The sequence below is a fragment of the Phoenix dactylifera genome, chromosome 1, assembly GCF_051530095.1.
Source record: "Phoenix dactylifera cultivar Ajwa chromosome 1, Ajwa_hap1_PhDact_Kaust_v1.1, whole genome shotgun sequence".
NCBI lineage: Eukaryota > Viridiplantae > Streptophyta > Magnoliopsida > Arecales > Arecaceae > Phoenix > Phoenix dactylifera.
The window spans coordinates 3,952,811-3,972,628 of record NC_143190.1 but is presented as its reverse complement, the minus strand read 5'-3'; the positions used below and the strand labels follow the sequence as shown (position 1 = coordinate 3,972,628).

Below are 19,818 nucleotides of genomic sequence, written 5' to 3'. Positions count from 1 at the left end.
CTTGAGCTTCGAGCTTGTTCGCGATCTCATCAATCTTTGCTGCACCTCGTGTTGAGTCCGGCATGCCAAGATCGGTGCTCTGATACCAATGAAACGAACCTTAGAATGGAAGGCTCGTATCTGTAACAGCAGCGTCCAAGAAGTTATAGCTGCACTTCTTTGGGGATTTATGGCTGACCGGTTGTGGGCGAGAAAGGGGGTTAGCAGCTGTTCTGGAATGATTGAGTAAGGAAGTTTTGGTGAAAGAGATAGGGAATGCGTGGGTTGGTTTGAGCTTCTTCGAGGGAGCTTGTCCTCCTTCCTTGATAACAAAATTTTGGATTTTCAATGGCCTCCTCCTTTCATTAGATTTCTAATATAAATAGAAGAAAACTAACGGATAGATTAGATTTTAAGAATTCAATCCTATCCATACATTAATTGCCAGCCCATGGCTCAAAACAGAAACGTAACAACAGCAGCAAGAATCAAAACAGAAACGTAACAACAGCAACAAGAATTAAAGGTGGCGCCTCGAAGGCCAAGATCTGATAAGCTCCAGATCATCCTACTGGCAACAACTTCCCACGGATGTCACGTGCGGGTGTTTGCATGGGTTCGCTGATTGGGGTCCGTAACACATAAAGAAGAAAATAGGACTAAAGAGGGAGGAAAAGAGAAAAAAGAAACCAAGAAACCTACTCCGAATCCTAACCCTTTTTCTTGACCTAACCCTAGATTTAGATCGATCAAACTGTCGAAGAAATCCAAGATAGTACCCAAACAACCATTAAAGGAATTCAGAGAAGAAACTAGAATTTCAAGCATTTTTCAAGAAGCAGAAGAGGAGAGAAGATCTTACCTGAGGAGGGGTTGGAGGAGGAGAGAGGCGAGGAAGAGCGCCGGACGGGCGGAGTGGAGGAGAGGGAAGACTCTGCTCCGACGACGAGAGTCGACGAAGGGCGATCTCGAGCGTCGGACGGGCGGAGTGGGAGGAGATGGAAGACTCGAGACCACGGGCAGACGGGCAGAGTGAGAGGAAGGGAGACTCCAGAGCTGGGGAAACCAGAGTAAAGTGAACCGGTTTATATATATTACTCCGATTGAAGGCGGTTCTCCTAAAACTTAAATCGAAACCGAACCGGTTTTTTCGGTTTCTAAAACTTTTAAACCGAAAGTGAATCAGAAAAGTCCAACCCAAACCGAGCCGAAAGAATCAATCGGAACGGTTTTATGGCTCCTGGAGAGAGCGAAGAGACGTGAGGGCGGGGAAGAAAGGAGCGGAGCGAACCGAACGGGGCGTCATGACGGAAGGGCTGAGATGGGCCGAGGTGACGCCGTTAGAATTTACCAGAACGATTAGATCCAAAATAATAATATAGATCTAATCGATAGTATCATAAATCAAATCAGATGTAGATCGGATACTAATATATTTATATCTTTATTTATTTTATTTGACGAATATTGATACGGATACAGATATTAATTGGATGCAAAAATTAATATCCATATTTATTTTAAACAGATAGTGATACAAATTATATATCAAAAATATAAATATTAATAGAGATATAAATTTGATAATTAAATTTTATGATTATAGAATCAAAAATTTTACTAAGTGAATAATAAATCAAATTAATAGTATATTAATATCATCATTTATTTTTCTTAAAAGTTTATGAATGCTATATAAAATTAAATAGGATTATACATGGAATCAGATATTTAAATGTGAATCGGATAGTTGTCTATCCAAATTCATATCTATTTTTATTTAATGATTATGAATATGAATATTAGTTGGATGTTCAAATTTTCTTCCATATTCGGATGGATTCGGATATGAAAACAAATCCGAATGAATATTATCTGATCCAGTTTCACCTCTAATCCTACAGTACAAATTCTATACCATAGAATATCCATTTCAGGCCTTGTCCATGCTCGAGCTTGGCCGAGTATGGGTCAAGCCAAGGATATATCTGAGCCCAGCTTGAAAAATATATAAGGTTTATATTTAAAAGTCCAAACCTGATCTGAACTCTTTCAGATCTAGCTCATCTAGCTCATAGCCCGACCCAAAGTTGGTCCAACTCACCAACTCCGTCCATGAACAAGCAATAATAGGAGACCAACTAGAGCAAAGAGATAATTGCAGAAAAGCAATAACAACATGAATTCACGCGAACCAAAACAAAAGGCTCTCATATTAAACACTGTCATCAAACATAAATCTTAAAGATTCACCATCATGCATGCAAGGCCTGCTCTTTGGAACATGGTATTCCTTCCTGACGCAGTTGGAGATAAGCGTACAAATTGGTTATTCGGTTAATCCACACAATGATGCTTGCTTGTTCCAAAATGTAAGTCCCATCATGCAAGGGGACTAAGATGCATTTATACAATTATTAGTCACTCTTCTGGTTATACCAAGATGCTCCTATACACAAAAAACGAATAAAAAATCAGGAACAAAAGTAATTGTCAGATCCTTTCTCAGCTTATGGTCCTATTGTACGTAATCATTGAGATGACAGATAATGGAACCAATGACCTATGGCCTTCGCTTCCATAAAGACCAATCTTTCCAAAGCCAGCGGAGGTGCTGTTCATGGTGGCATTTAGAACAACAGTCAAGTTTTGTTTCTGGCCGCTGGCGATAAAAAATCGTGTAGGTGCAACCGAAACTGAGACTCCAAAAGGAGCACTCCAGCTGACACTGTAAGTCTCATCATTAGCAATGTTGGTAACTGTTCTTGCGATGGTTCTCGATTGGTTGAGCAATGCTACTGTGATGGAAGGCAGGTTTAGATCTCCGCCGGTCATGGTGGAAATTTTACAGCTCTGACCAGTGTAGTTCAGGACGACAGGAGTAGAACCGTTGATGCCACAAAGAAAGGCAAAGAAATCATCAAAACCTACATATCATACATACCAATTGCCACAGGTTATAGCCACATAAAATTGTAAATTCCTGACAGAACATAACTTAGTCATAAGTTTTAATCTAATATTTGCATAATGTACTAAAGCTAAAAAACCCACTGGATATCAGTATAAAATGCCATTTTTCAGGATATTACTTGCACTTATAACTGGAGTATTAGTAAATCCTCCTGTTGGCACTCAAGTACAGTAGTAATTAACCTGCAGTTATCACTGTTTTGCTGGTAGTGGTTTATTTTGTCATATCATGCATAAATCTTAAATGCTATATAAACAATTTAACTGTTACAAGTTGTCAGATAAATGCATTGGTCATTTGCTACATGAAGAAAATTGTCATGTAGAACTTACCAGAATCAAAGATCAGTCCTGGGTCTAAAGCGGCAGTTGCATTGACAAAGCCACTGCCCATGTCAAACGGAGTTGCGGGTGACTGGTTCAAATCTGGGTTGCTGTAAGCTCGTTGGGCCATGATTGGTCCACCTTGCTTGTCATAGAGTGTGGCAGTCGAGGAGAGCGCAGAACCAATGGCTGAAGGACTAAAATGCGGAAACCTCTGCTTGATCAGAGCAGCGAGCCCAGCAACGTGGGGAGCAGCCATACTTGTACCAGAGATCAAGGCAAAATTTTCACCTAAGAAGCATATTAAAAACATGAAGGTTTGAATAAAGTAAAAGCTAACCCAAAAGAAAATCAACTAATGAAAAAAAAAAAAGAAAAAGAAAAAAGAAAATGCACATTTAAATATGATAAGATTATTTGATTACATGGCATTTTGGGATTCTACTTCAATTTACCTCATTCACTTATAATTGCAACTTAGAGATTCATGTCAAATATTAAACCTTACAGATGAAAACAATTATCTATATGACAATTGCTTCTTCATCTGCACTTTTCCATGGTCCATGGTAACCTCAAGGGTGGAAACTACAGCATGAGTCTAAGATTAGTTAGTTTTAACTTGCAAAGTAGCATTTATAGGTTTCATGGCAGGCCTTGCATATGATTGACTTGGCCAGGAACTTAGAACTAAAACAATGAGTGGAGATCATAATAACACTCAAACATAAATTATTCCAGATTTAACAATCCCACTACAATTGCAGAATTCACATAGATGGGGTAACACTTGTTAGTTTAGGATTTTATGATTATATGGAACCATATCTACTATCTAGACATGATTAAGGATAAATACAAAACATGCAATGCAATCATTTTCACAAAACAAAGAGAAAAAGTACCATATTTAATTAATTGTCAAGGAGATGCTTGTGTCATATAGTCCACGTGATCAGTCTAAGAAACGATAAGAAACTGCATATGGGCATGGATTATAGTTTCTTATAAAAAGGAGTTTATCCTTGTGATAGCAATGATGATGGGTGATGAGAAATGCTTATCTGTAAAATACCTTCAAATTCAGCGGAATCAGTACCCAACGAGCTCCAAGCACCCCATATGAAATTACCAGGAGCTATCAAATTGGGTTTCATGATATCAGCATCAGCTAACGAATTGTCCTGCGGATCTGGTCCTCTAGCAGAATAATACATTACTTTTGGTGCAGAGTTGCTGTAGTTAGCTTTTAAGCCTCCTAATATTTTCGCAACAGCTCCAAACTTGACAATGCTTTTTGAGGTTTCATTTCTCACTAAGGAGCTGTTATAGTATTTTAGAAAAACCTACACAATTATGAAGTATTCATCAGTATCAATTAAAGAAAGATACATTTTCTCAAAAAAAAGGAAGAAAATATTACAATACTAGATAGGCTTAAGCAAGGTTCTCCATCTCAGTACCGGTGTCACACTAGCACTGTATCGGTACGGTATGGTACGGAGTCTTTTCGGCGTATTGAGTGTCGGTACACCAACCGTACCGGATATTGGTACTGAATTGGCCCTATACCGCCCAGTTCGGGCTGGTATGGCGAACCATGAGCTTAAGAGTAACTAGCTACTTCACCAGTATCCCAAATCAAAGTACACATATATCAAGCATGCAAGCAAGAAAGCAAAAAGAGGAAAAACATTTGGTCAAGAAGAAAAGGGGCAAAGTAAGAAGATGAATGGCAATGGGACCAACATTGGCGGTGACTGAAGGTCTGCATTGCCATGGGCCATTATACCAAATTTTAGGACAGCACAGTTGGTAAACCAATGCTATAAACAGACATGCTCATAGTTTAAGCAACAAGATCCCTGTGATAAAGATATTGAAGAACATAATTCTATGAAGGGAAGAAATACAAATAGAGAATTCCTTTGAATTCCAAGAAGGTACTTTACATGTGCCACATTTGACACATTAGAGTCGAAAAGATTAACTCAACTAAGCCTTAATCCTAAACTAGTTGGGGTCGGTTATCAGAATCAATGAGATTATTAGGTTGAATTGGATTATGGTGAAATCAAAATAAGACTGATGAAGTTAGGGTTTAGTACATGCGAGGAAGCTTAGGAGTTGCACCAAAAATAGATAAAGTAATAGAAAATCAGTCACGATGGTATGGATATTTGTAACAAAGACTATTTAAGGGCTAAGACATGAATGGCAAAAGGATTGAGGGTGGAGAGACCAAGGAAGTCCTATCAGAAAACTTGATTAGTTTTCTTGAACGAGGGAACAACCCTTGGCAAGAACAAATCACAAAGGATTCAATAAGACAGCTCTAGTGATATGTTGGATATGCTAACTACACAATATAAAGAAGTGTCAAACAACAAAACCATATTTGCATGCACAAACTAAACTTAAACATTCTTCCAGCTTCTACCATTTGATCAAGCTTTAGGGATACATGGCAGATAAAACTATGATAATCCTGAAGGGACATACCTTGGAGTCATCAGGAGATGGTATTATCAGACCAGGCATATGCATAGGAGTAGGGTTGAGTTGGAACCCTAAGACAAATGGATCCAAGTAGAAGATAACTCCAATTGCACTAACATTCTTCGCTGTCTCTAATGCTTGTTTGACTGAGGACAGGCCAAGTACAAACCGAATGGAATAACTACATATCAATAGGTTTCCTTTAATCAATTCTTCACTTAGATGGCTTGAGTCTTGGCATTCTCCCAAATACATATCATTTTCTGTTGTATCATTTTTTAGTGCCTGAGTTGCACCAATTAGTGTGTACATTGAGTCACCATCTGTTCCAGCTGCACATAAATAACTATAGTTTAGTTATATGTTTAATAAAGCAGACCAATATTATATATGGCACAACTACTTTGAAAGAATAGACACGTTATTCAATTCAATGGATTCATAAAACTTGAAAATCAGATAATGAACTTTTACAAGATTTTAGCAGTGTGAATACAGAATGTAGCAAGGAAAAAGGTTGCCCAAATTAAGGTGAAAGAAGTGCAAAAACAGGACATCTTAAGACATCAAAAATTGTGTTATTTAAGATACAATAATTTGCAAACTTACGTGCAAGTCCAACTCCAGGAATGGTTAGATTGTTGCCAAGTTGAATATAGTTATTGTAAATTCTATCATGTGTTGAAGCACCAACAGTAAATATCCACGGACTGAAGGAAGACATGCTCTTTGATGAAGGTCCAGTGTTGCCAGCTGCTTGGACAACAAATATTCCAGCCTTTACAGCTGAAAGCAGTGACATATCTATAGGATTGAAAAACGTCGCTATCCCAGGAGGGCGCCTGTTAGGAGTGATGGACAAACTTATAATATCAACACCATCTTGAGCTGCCTGTGAATGCGAAAAAATATAATTTATAAACTTTTATAGGGTGAAGCAACTCCTAAATTCCTAATGAAGATAAATAGCCTAATTACAGTTCTAAAGCTGTACGTAATAGTGGAAAATATTTCTGAATTGAAATATAAGGAGATATTATACATCCATCTCTTGATTCTCCATTGTAAAAAGACATTCTAGTCTATGAAATGCACCAATAGAAATGCATAAAGACTACATGTGTTACTCCTGTAGGCAGTGAGATTTTTTTTTAACAATTCGTATCATGTTGCGACTGCTTTATGCTGGAAGGTAGCAGAAACACTGTCAATATGGAAATTTATGTAAATTTTTGGACTTGATATTCTCAAATTCAATGACCAGAAGTATACTAACTTCAAAAAGTTATCATAATTTAGCCAGAACCAGCTATAATCAAGGACCAGCTAAAGAAATAGACACAAGACCAAAATTTTACTTTAATTGCCAGACTTAAATCATATGATGTAAAAGTGGAGGAAACGTTCACTGGTTACCTGGTCTATGGCAGCAACAACATCAGCAGCAAAGCCACCAAAGCTCTTATACAGAGCTTTGTAAATAGATATGCTGAAAAAAAATGACAGACAACACATCTCAGTCTGTGACTCAGATGCATGTGCTGATAAGCCAATGATCAAAACAAAAATAATCACTTACTGTGCATGAGGAGCCATGCCACTTGCATTACCAAAGCAATGACCAGATACAATAACAGGAATTCCATGATTACCTGCTGCAATGGATGCCGTATGCCTATATGAAGAATAGAAATTTGCATCAACAAATCTAGAATCACGAATATAATGTGACTTTGATTTCTTGAAATGATTTGCAGGTTCAGGTGAACAAAGATCAAATGGACTGCTCTAAACTTCATGCTCGGTTTTTTTTCTAGACACATCCATGGCTTCCTCTAAAATAGATGAGACAGAGATAAATTCTCTATGCAATCAAAGCATTTGACAAAAAGGTTTTAGAAAATAGACAAAAAGGAAACAGCTATAGATGGCCTATAGTGCTCATATGGAAATCATGAATTTTCAATAAGGAAAGAAATCTTATCAAACAATAAATATATTCAGAAGCCTACAGCTTATGGCATGTCAGGAAAGCACTCACGTTCCATGGCCATCACCATCAAAGGGTGAAGCATAATCCTGAGAAGCATTGAAAATTCCCCTAGTTATAGCAGAAGCCGCAAAATGACGAGCTCCAACAAGCTTTCTGTTGCAGGATCCAGATGGAAAATCTTTTGTAACTTCGCAGACACCAGAAAAATGAGCAGGAATTGGATAAAGATTGAGAGACAGATCATCTGAAAAGCTGGGGTGTGTTGGATCAATTCCTGTGTCAATAAAACCAATAACAATTCCTTGTCCAGCAACTTCGGGCCCTCCTTCTTGAACCCATGCCCCTTGTGGCAGACCCAGGAATTCAGGAGTGTGTGTAGTTGCTGTCCTTACTGAGAAATCGAGAACTACATTTGCTACTTCTCGTCGCCTAGAAAGCTTTTCTGCCTATGAAAAGCACCAAGAATACCAAATTAGATGTTTTTTATTGTGCTGTTTGAAGGAAGGGGGGAGGGGTACTACTTGTGTCACAATCAATTCTAAAAATGAGAAGAACTATTCTTAAGAACAATTTAAGAGAAATTCACATACTGACCAAACACTATCTAATCAAGGTTCTGTAAAGTTGAAATGGGATTTAAAGCTGTATTGCATGAAAGCTGAGTTAAACATCAGGCTAGAAAGGCTCAAATAATGGGTCAACAGTTAGGTCTATTTTGAGGGCCAACTGCATCTGCCCCAATCTTCAGTTTTGGAATATTTTAGATTGTCACATAGTCTAGGATGTCTAAAACAGACAATCTATGATGTCTGCATTTATACAAAAACTGAACTGAAAAATTTGGCCGACAGAATTAAACTGACAGAGAAATGTCGAGCATCATGTTTTTTCAAGAATGAAATTAAATTACTAATAATTATGTATCATGTTTTTTCGATTGTTAATTCCAAGATCTGTCGTGCCATAAAGACTGAACAGATCCTTTACATAAGGAAAATAAACCGCATGGTGAATGCAAAAATATTTTTTTGCCTACCCCAAAAATGCCTCATCCAAGGTCGGAAGGCACTGACGAATTTCATTAACTAGAAAATTACAATTAGACACACCTTACAATATATTGCCTTCGACAAAGGTAAACCAACAATGCCTAGTATGAAGTATAAAAATTGAACAGATAGGAAATTAGCCATAGGAATTACCATGAAAAGCAACCGAAAACATTAAAAAGTTAAAGCAAAAAACCAAATATGACTACATCCAAAAAACACATTGAAAGTTTTGTAAAATCTTTTTTACTCCCTCCCCTCCAAAAAAAAGGAAAAAAAAAAAAAAGAGCACCCCAACCCCCCCCCCCCCCCCCCCAAGCCCCCGCTTGCTTATGTACATTCTAGAACTTCCTCCTCGTGCGATTCAAGAGCAAACCATGTGGAAGTCTTTCCAAAGAGCTGTACACCTAGCTCCCCTTCCTCTTATGTGGTATGGCCATGGACCTTGGGTACTGCAGCAATAGACAACAATGTGTGAACAGTAAACATTGTTGAGAAGTATGGCTATGAATAAGAACACATGATGAGAATGCAAGTCTAGTATCGTGGATCTAGAAGTTGTGAGGGTACTAAAATAGTGGAATCCAAGAGGGCTCAGACATGCATGGTTAACCATGGCTTCAAGGGGCTATGGGGCATGTCGCCTTGGTCCTTCGGCTAAGTGACACTAAAGAATGCTTTGCTATATGCCTTATGCATAGCGATGGCATTGCATGGCAATGTCATGCAAGTTTGGTCAATATATTCCCAAAGGGCAACATGGTGTCCTGTGGATCGGTGGCACAATGGATATGCCATGGCATAGAAGTAATTTGCTAGCCATTAAGATATATGGATGAGCACTACTTTAGCTTGTGGAGCAAATCTATGGAATCGGCACAGAGGTGCCTAGTTGTAGAGCACTCTTAGAAAGAGTGTATGCTATGGCATGGATGTGCACACGAGTAATGTAGTTGACCCGAGAGTCGGATTGCTTGCGGTCACTTGGGGGTGTCACATGTGTTCAGTTTGGAAGGTGCAGGGCAAGGGCATATAGGTGCACGCTTGACAGCGCTGGACTGTTGTGCGCAAGAAAGGCTAAACCATGCTGAACCGGCCAATTCAGGGCATACTGAATTAGACCGGTCGGCTACCAGTACGGTTCAAATTATATATTCGGTTCGATATAAAGTTATAACCCCCCCCCCCCCAATTCCACTATTTCGATCGATTCCTCACCTCCGTCCACGCTCGAGACCTTCACCTCTCCCCGCACTTGGACCTCAATGGCGAGAGACGTCAAAGGTATGCATTCCCCCCTCCCTCTCTCTTCCTCTCTCTCTCTCTCACGAGGTTAGGGTTTGGATTTCGAACCCCCCACCCCCGATGATGAGGACTTTCGAGCCCCCTCTTTCTCCTTCCTCTCTCTCTCTCTCTCTTTCTCCCTCCCTCTCCTCCCACTCTCCCTCCCTTCCTATCCCTCTTCCTCTCTCTCTCTCTCCCATCTCTCTCCCGCTCTTCATTTTGGAACAACAGAGAGTGGTTTGAACCTTTTTTTATTTTCAAATTTGAATTGAAGTTGGCACGTCCCTTGTTGACTTCAATTTAAAAACTGAAAATAAAAAAATGAAGAGGTCGAACTGCCCCCGGCATGATATGGTACGAACCCATACCATATCATGTCGGTCGTCGACCAGCACGAGTCCCGATACCAATTCCACGAACCTTAGTTGTGCGTGTATATGTATGTCCAAGGAAAGGACTAAGGAGAGCTAGCCTTGATGTGCAACATGATGGGCACCACACGGGTGTTTGGGTATGGAACATACTCACCTTGTGACAACATGGCACCTAGCATGATCAATGCAAGCCATTCTTATCTATCTCATGTTCATATAACAACATTGGGCATTTTAGGTAATCTTATTTAATTGGAAATAAATTGGTGGAGTTTGTTTTCCTTTCTTCGTGGTTGACCCTTGTTGGCAATGGCCAATGAAATGGCATGGCATTATAGCATGGAAGCTTGAGTATGAATTCCTGGCACTCCCTTTTTTTTTATAGGTAACCTTTAGAAAGCATTCCAACCAAATTAAACCCTCATTGTTGCTGAGAAAAAGCAAAACAAATGTGGTTTCTATTTTGGTCTCTTAGCTATAGAAATAAGATGCAAGACACAAATTGTAACATGCAATAAATGGATTTGCCAAAACTGGAATAGAAATTAACATTTGATAGATATAAATGCTAGAAATCTTAAGTCCATAAAATTTACTGTTTTAGAAGGAACAAGGAAAAGAATTAGATGTGCCCTAGGTGAGGAGGCTTATTCCTCACCTTGTACTTTGAGTCCATCAAGCCTCTCAGTGTGGACAGGTTCAACATGCAACCTAGGTTGGCTCAACCCAAACCTAACCAGCCCAACTCGCTTATCTAGGTTGGGTTGGGATTTTATGAACTTGGGCTCAGCTTACGCTAAAAAGTCCCAACCCAACCCCAAGTGGGGTTGTGTTAGGGTCAAGCTTAAACCCAATCCTAGACCAACCCAACCAAGTTCAACTTGATCCAACCCAACAAATAAATTTGTTTGGCATAGAATATTTACATGTTTTATTTGACTATATATCTAGCCTTATTAAGTTATAGACTTGTGTAAAGTGCACTCATAAGATCCCAACCAATCCAATACTAACATAACAAAGATATTCAAAGAATTTCTCTAATCCTCAATTACCTATCCAATATGACTGACCTGATTATTCTGACCAAACCCAACCCAAATTATAATTAAGAAGGGGTTGGCTTGGGTTCGATTGGAGAAATCCCAAGCCAAGGGTGAGTTTGATTAGGTTATGGCTGGAATATAGAGAGGCTGTGTTGGGCTAGAGTTGACAATCAACCCAATCCAGCCAGTTCAAGTTGCAGTGCTAGCACAAACTAGTTTCATTCCTCTTTCTCCAAAGATACAATGACACACTGCCATGTCCAGGCTTTGCTTAAGCAAGCAAAGAGTTCCTCTAACCTGTCCAAATAAATTACAGAAAAAAGGTAGGAATATAGACAACTGAGAAAATTCTGTCTCCTTTTCTTGTCCAAAAAAAAAACCTCAAAAAGAATCCATAGGATATCATCGTGACATTACAAAGGTGCAAAATAGCTTATTTGGTATGTATCTTGCATCGATACGAGAGACCTGCATTCAATCCCACCCACACTCCGCTTTTCAGCCAGCCTTTCATCCATCCTAGTTCGCATAGAAAGTGTCACAAGACTCACAACTTAGTTACAGCACTTGCATATTGATATGGAAGGGGTTATGTCCAGGTGACCGTTTGGGGCAGACATAACTAGAAAGTGACTAATTGTAAAAACAATCAGAATGGAAATCGATCAAAAGCCACAGCTTAATAAAACATGATTGTTGATAAAAGCAAACCAAAAAGATATTACCTGTGTTTAGGGCTAGAAGTGGGTCGAGCAAAGCCGGGCTATGCCCCTACCCGAACCCAGCCCAAATATTTTTTTCGGGCTTCGGGCCGAGCTTAGGCCCAAAATTTTTTGGATAATCCAGCCCGAGCCCAGTCCGAGACCGATTGGGCCGGCCCGAATTACCCATTTGGGCCAAAAATAAGTCCGACCCGAAACCCGATTAAAGTTTAATATTTCATAATATTACTTCACAAAAAGATGAGCTAGTTAAAAATCAGGCTCTTTCCTATAATACAAGTAAATGGTACATAATACATTATTCTTAGCTAAATCCATTTTAATTTGTCATTTACTTCCTCATTATTCTCTCTAAATAACAATATACAAAAACAAATTGATTAGGGTCTAAATTCGGGCTTTATTTCGGGCCTCGTTCAGGCTCGGGCTCAAGCTGGGTCAGTGACATACCTGAGCCCGGCCCGAAAAGCAAATGGGCTCTATATTTAAGCCCAAACCCGGTTTAAACTCTTTTGAGCCTAGCCTAAAGCCAAACCCAAAATGGGCACAACCCGATGGGCTTCGGGCCAACCTGAGCCCATTTCCGGCCCTACATGATGTGTTGTTGTCAGATTTATAATTTATTTCCAACATTCAAAATTCTGAAAATTTAATTATTTATAAATTTTAATTCAATTTTTTGTTGTTGTCGCAACCTTTGGAAATAATAGGTTAGTCCAACAATAGGAATTTTCTCGAGCGCCTCCTTTTATCCAATTTTACCAACAATTATGTTCTTTTAAATTTTTATAATTATTTTCTTTTTAGTCATTTATTATGAGCAATTACTTATTTGGTTGTGATATAATCAGTCAAACAGCCACCTCTTATAATTACACATGACCATTAACTAAGCCTTAACTACAGTGTCATTACCTACTTGAACCATTTATCTGATTTCACTTAAGAACAATAAAGAATAAATGATAAAATTCTTCGTAGTTTTCCTTATTTTTTTGCAACACATTTCCGGAGGTCATAGACTACAGAGGCTGCCAGTTTGATGTCCAATCATTCTCCGCTGATGCATGGAAGACCAGTGTTAGCAATTTGTCATTGAATTTAGGAGTAGAGTAGTAGAAATGCTACCTCCAATCAAGAGACTGTGTCAAGGATGTGACTCCAGAAAGGCCTGAACCAGGGCGTGTATAAATCTTATCCCTTTTTTATTATTTTATTTGCTGATTCATTTGATTAATGACAAATCATACAAACCTGAAAACACTACAGTTTCCAACAAGCTACACAGACAATGAAACATGATTATTAACTTAAATTTACTGCTTTTAAACTCTAGAGCATAGCAGTAACTCAAAAAATAAAATGCTGAAGGGAAGAATCACAATCATGCAAAATACCTGTTGATTGGTGATAAGAACAGCAAAGCCATTAATTAAGTAATGATAGCTATAAAGCTTAAGATAGTTCTCCCCCTTTAGTGCCCTCCTCAGTAGTGAATCCTGAAGGTGAATCAAATATGAACTGTAACTTTTATCTGTTCTTGAACCATTCCTGCAGTTAAAAAAAGAGGGGGGAAATAGTTACATACACAACAAAAATCAAGCACTTTATAAATTAGATCCAATAGGTCCACAACAAAAAATTTAAATAATGGAAGGGATGAGTGGATAAGGAAAATGACAAGCCATTTGCAATCAATGTACAAATGAAATAAAATAACAAACAAGAATGCTGCAAAATCTAATACCATATCGCATACTGTCCAACATTTTGGCTGCTCACAAGCAGGTCAGGTTTGGCTCAAGATTTGGTTCAACATGTGTTTGCCCAACTAGGAAAAAAAACTGAGCTTGAGATAGGATTTTGAACTCAAAATATAAACAATCTGAAAAAGGCTATTCTTGGCTTGCTCCCATTCAACTTGCTTGTGCTCGATATAAATATTTATATACAAACAATAATATTTGAAATATTAAATATATTTACAATAATTTGATCAACATATAAATATTTATGAAGTAAGTGATTTTATAATTTACTCATGAAGTATTGTTATATCCTTTTAATCATATTTTGTAATAATATAAACTATAAATTGTACAGTTTCTTTACTTAAAGAGGTAAATCAATTCTTAGACATTAGGTAGAGATCTAATGACCGAGATAAACAGCCACTTGAAGGGAGAGTATTATCTATAAGTGTCAGGCTTAACCCTCCTCCTCAAGCAACATAAAGCCACCAGCAACCATCTAATCTTTGCCAATCTATCCCTCAGCATTGCCTTCCATGTGATCACCTGTGCAGACCACCGTATATCTGCCAGTCACTCCCTTCTCATTGCCTCCACAGCCTCTATCAAGCTTTAACCAAGACGGACTCAAGCCAGCTTCACTATGAAAGTGCTGATACTGACCTTGGTCTGGCCAGCTTGTGATGAGCTTGAGCTGAGCTTGAGCCAGCCGTAGTGCATCAAGCAGTTCTTGAGCAGGCTTGAGTTTGCTCGAGATCGGATAGTTTATACCACAGATCCTATAATCAATTTTTTTTGCATAAAAGGCTGGCCAAAAGGATGAAAATGAAGTAGTAAAAATAATATTAACATCAAAACTTATTATATTTCTTAGTTACCTAATTGTCTTTTAGAGTTAGTTCATGAACTACCAGCTAAATCAGTGAATTCATATATGACAGCAATAAAAACTGCTTAGAATGTGCATCCGTTGTATCTATGTATTTGACTTTTGGATTTAGTTCACTCTTTCTGCCGGAATGTGCAATGCTTTGGGTTTTCTTCGGTATTTAAGTCATGGTTAAAATAGTAAATTAGCTCAGTGACAGTTCAAAATGAAAGAACCTCTATCTTGAAATATGCCAAGAATAGTCAACAAAAATGAAGGTAGTTCTATTAGGACTCATTTGGTTCGTAGGAAAAGAAGGGGGGAAATTGGGGTCAAGAGAAAAATGGAGAGATGCCTCATGTTTGGTTGGAGTTTCCCCATGCTATTAAATCCTTTCCTAAGATCTCATTGTTTTCTATTGTGTGAGCTTGCGAAGTTTATATAGATGCTTTAAATTGATATGATGTTACATGATATGTCTAAAATTAAATTGATAGGACTCATTTGGTTCACGGAATGTAGAGGGCAGAAAGTGTGGTCAACGAAAAAATAGAGAAATGCCTAATGTTTAGTTGGAGTTTTCAAAGAAAAGAGATGAAAAAAGTAGCTTTTCTATGGAAATAAGATTCTCACATTTCATGAAAAAAAAAAAACTCATGTGGAACATGGAAAAATCCAATTCCCAGCAGCCGAAAATTGAATTTTTTTTTCAAAAGTGCCCTTAAGCTTTAGCTAGAATGGGATGAGGTCTTTTCCTTTATTAAGGACATAACAGGTATTTTATACATTTTTTTCAGGAAAATAGATGCTCAACCAAACATATGCCACTCTGTAATGTGCCATTTTTTCGTGGTCAACCAAACATGCAAAAATCACTTTTCCAAGCATCATATATCCAGGCAACAACTTTCCAAAAAAAATATTCTAATGAGAAAAAAAATTCTTCCTACAAATCAAATGGATACTTCATAGAAGAAAGATGGAAAAGTAGCTTTTCCAAAAAAATACGATTTCCATATTTCATAAAAAAGAAAAATCTGTGGGACATGGAAAAGTTCAATTCCCACCGACTGGGAATTAGAGTTTTTTTTTCAAAAGTGCCCTTAAGCTTTGAGCTAGAATGGAATAAGGGCTTTCCCTTTATTAAAGCATAACAAATATTTTACATAACTTTTCTAGAAAAGTAGATACCCAACCAAACATAAGACATTCTAAAATTTTCTATGGTCAACCAAACATGCAAAAACCACTTTTCCAAGCATCACATACCTTGGCATCAACTTGAATGAAAAAACATTCCAATGAGGAAAATTTCTTCCCACGAGCCAAACAAGTACTTAAATGGAGCTAAAACCTTTCACAACCAATAGAAATCTATAGGGCATATACGGTGTTTCACGTCTCACAAGTATCTCATAAACTTTTCCAAACTGCTCATGTTATAGTGAATTTACAAGCAGAAAAAAAGTAATCATGAACCTCAATAAACCACATTGAAAGGTTAAATGGAAAAGAAAAGATTATTTAAAGTAAGATAACAAACCAAGGACATCTCTATTTTCATACCACAGCATTTTATTCGCAAGAAAACTCGAATCCCATGGCAATTACTGGTGTCGATCAGAGGACCCAATTACATCTATATAATCATGAGAAATCCTAAGTCAAATTCTAAAATAGAGATATTTACAGCAGTAATAATCAATAATCTCACATAACATTAAAAACTTAACCAAGAAAAGTGTAATTACTAAACAAATAAGTAAAAACAGAACCAAAATATAAAACAACAATTTACATAATGAAACCAAAAAAATAAGGGCAAAAAGAAAAGAACACCAAAGGCCCAAACTAACTATTATTTCCTTATCAGCCCAAAACAAATCATAATATATCTCAGGCAAAATAATATCCACAAAATGGACAAGTATTATTTTAAAGAAAAAAGAGCACCTCGGCTTCTTGATGGTATTGAATGTCCCAGATGTCCCATTACTAACCACACTGTTTCCAAACCTCTTCAACGTATCACAATAATGAACTGCAGGTGCCTGCTTCATGGTTACAATGTACACAGCGGCATCCTCCTGGCAGAGTCCTCCCAACCAAAGACCCAATAAAGGAAGCACCAATAAATGCAACAAACGAAGACCGCCCATTTTAATGGAAGGGAACTTATCAAACCAGCTGAACCACTCCAGCTACAACTATCCCTTCACTTCCCATACAAACCAAACCCAACACAGTAAAAATGAATGCACCAAACAAAACCTAACCTTGGAGCCGACCTACCAATCAAAATTTCACCTTGGACCCTTATCTTCACACTCTCATACAAACTACAGCCAGCCCCAAGAGGAAGGAAATCTACCAAACAAAACCAAACCTTGAAGGCAATCCACCAATCAAAATCCCACCTTGGACCCTTTTCTTCACTCCACCGCAGAGACCACAATCAACCCCAAGAGGGGAAGGATGTCCACCAAACAAGAACACTTCTTCAGACCTCACACTGAACTCTTTCATCAGAAAGATGAGCAAGCCACAAGGTAAAAAAAAAAAAGTACTCCCTCCTCCCCCCAGCCACCCTCTAGTGCTCAGTGAGGGAGACGGAGTACCCCTTATGCAAGAATCCAAGGAGAGAGAGAGAGAGAGAGAGAGAGAGATGATAAAGAAAAGAGAGCATCTGAAGCCTTTTTTGGGGTGGTGTGAGGTGTGGAGGTTTTGTATATGCATTGTTGAGTAAGTATTTGACTGCCGGGTGTCTTTTAACTCTTCTGCTGCAGCTGCCGGAAAGCAAAACGCCAACAGCTCAGCAGATGAAAAGGAGAGGAGTAAATAAAGAAAAAGAAAAGCAAGAGAGAGAAGATGAGAGGACAGAGAGAAAATTAGCAGTATTTCTGTATTTGGGGAATGATGCTTACAGTTTGCGTGGATTGTTTTCCAACGTTCTAATATTTTTTTAAAAAAAGGTTACTTGTCACTGTACCAGTCCACCGCAGGAGTAGAATTTTGTTAGTATATCTATCTGTGTATCAACCAATTGGTACTCCAGTCTACGAGAGTAATTGAGTTCGCAAAAACATGTATATGTTTTCTTAAATTTTATTTTGGAACATCATGTTGTAGTGATTGAGTCATGGAATATAAAGGAGTAGTATTTTGCCTAGGACCATCACTTTCTCTTTAGAAGGACCGTGGTAAAGTAGAAGGATCCACCAATTGATCGTGGGCATCTCTGCAGACATTGGTGGGGCTACTGTAACTTTGCTTTTGCCATGGCTTCTCCCACCTTACCATGGTTTGAGTCCGGTTCGAGACGGTTTGATCCTATGCTCGAAATTTATGTTTCGAGAAGTGGGTCACAATTTTATTTTAAGTGCTATATAATTATTTACCTAAACTAGAGTCATGATTTCAAACATCACCCATGTGACGGCCACTAGCAATTAGAAATTATTATTTGAATTCTGTGCTTTTTATAAGTATCTAAGATTTATCTAGTACATAGCTGATATAAAACTAAATACATGTCTCCACGTCTTCTTACATAGTCCTCCAATTTAAATCATGATATTTTTATCGAGCTAAGGATCTAAATCTATTGTCCAATCATAAATATCAAAAAAAATTCAATCATAAGTACCAAAATTCAATTGCAAACATCATGATTAGCCTTCAATCCATTCAAACAGGCCCGTACTGTAGTATTCTCTAGTCTATATAATATATAAATCACGTTCATTCTGATGCCATTTGTAATAATGCAGAACCTCATTCAAAAAAACTAATCGAAAAAAATTGACTAGATTTCTTAGTTCTCAATAAATATTCAAAATTTATCCCGTGCATACCTAATATAAGATTAAATACACTCCTACATGGATCCTTACGTACCATGTGTGTACCAAGTGTATCTCTCGTTAAATGGCATACACCAACTACAAATCATATTTCCACTAAGATTGTGCGCAAAAATCTCAATTGCACAGTGAATGAAAGATAAGCAGGCACACATGAGATTTCTCCACAAGGCTATGCACCTTCAACTGCTGTTAGCCAATCCTAACACCAGTTAGGAGTACATTGTTTTAGTGGATTGTGTGACGAATTTGGATCCAGGTCCACCCTGCCCTCTCCAAACCCAGTCACATGGTAGGCATACGTTTGTTTAATGATTAATAATTCTTGTCACCCTTTGACTAACTTTTCCTTGAGGAAAAAGATGGCAGTGCAGCAGGCAGGCGTTGGCATTTAAGAACGTGGCCGGTGGTGTGCTAAGTACTCCTCCAAGAGCACACGGAAAGGTAGTCCTTCAAGAAAGAACAACGACAACAACAAAAAATAAAGGAGATATGAGCATATTATCTTGGCTTTGCTACTTTTGCTTTCCTCCTCTTAATGATGTACCAAGTTGGACCCTGCTTAATTAGCCTAATTGCTACATTATGATGACAAGAATCAAAAATAATTATACGATGATCTATATACATGTCTTTAGGGTGCACAGAATGGGAGAAAAGGATGTATCAAAAGGCACCCTCAAAAAGAGGATTCGGATTGTATCTTTCGGATTGTCAACCGTTGGATGGCGCCTCACACAGATCTCAAGCACTTCAAACTTTTTTATCCATCCATCTGTATAAATTTTGAAGTGATTATTGTGTGATTTACCGGCAGATTAAGAAAGATGAATCCTTGAGGAGGCAAAGGGAATCAAAATTAACAAGCTCACATTGGCTTTTTGGGTTGGATGCCCATGGGCCAATTATGAAGGAATCCTATGGAGGAGCACTAGGATCATGAGACTTTTTCTCCGGAAGAGCCGTTGCAAAGGAGGGGGCCCCACTTGCCGTTCGTTTTTGTGCCGTTTGTTTGGTAACCTAGGTTTTAGGGAAGCAAGTAGCGGGACTTGGTGTCCGCCGAGAGTACAGCCCGTGAGCTCGAAGCCAAAAC

The 19,818-nt window shown here is 38.2% G+C and overlaps 2 protein-coding genes across 3 annotated transcripts in view; both read right to left on the bottom strand.

Annotated features, from left to right (window-relative positions):
* The window catches only part of LOC103709810 (Transducin/WD40 repeat-like superfamily protein), a 47,405-nt gene extending 46,421 nt beyond the window's left edge, over positions 1-984 (bottom strand). Inside the window, exon 1 of the mRNA XM_088717625.1 lies at positions 842-984. The gene's annotated coding sequence lies outside the window, so the exon portion shown is untranslated. The remainder of the gene's footprint in view (positions 1-841) is intronic.
* Positions 985-2,163: 1,179 nt separating this feature from the next.
* Positions 2,164-17,670, bottom strand: LOC103709812 (subtilisin-like protease SBT2.2). Of its 2 annotated transcripts, XM_008795316.5 has the most exons (11): positions 16,816-16,882; positions 16,429-16,501; positions 13,641-13,794; positions 7,817-8,214; positions 7,355-7,450; positions 7,192-7,264; positions 6,385-6,667; positions 5,779-6,107; positions 4,352-4,622; positions 3,286-3,567; positions 2,164-2,906 (listed from the first exon to the last, which is right to left on the bottom strand). In XM_008795316.5, exons 2-11 carry the CDS (start codon positions 16,434-16,436, stop codon positions 2,485-2,487), a joined length of 2,316 nt encoding a protein of 771 aa, XP_008793538.3. In that variant the 5' UTR covers positions 16,437-16,501; positions 16,816-16,882; the 3' UTR covers positions 2,164-2,484. The 2 variants fall into 2 exon arrangements, with proteins under 2 accessions (XP_008793538.3, XP_008793537.3); XM_008795315.4 differs by lacking the exon at positions 16,429-16,501 and having other exon boundaries at positions 16,816-17,670.
* Between the last annotated feature and the right edge of the window lie 2,148 nt (positions 17,671-19,818).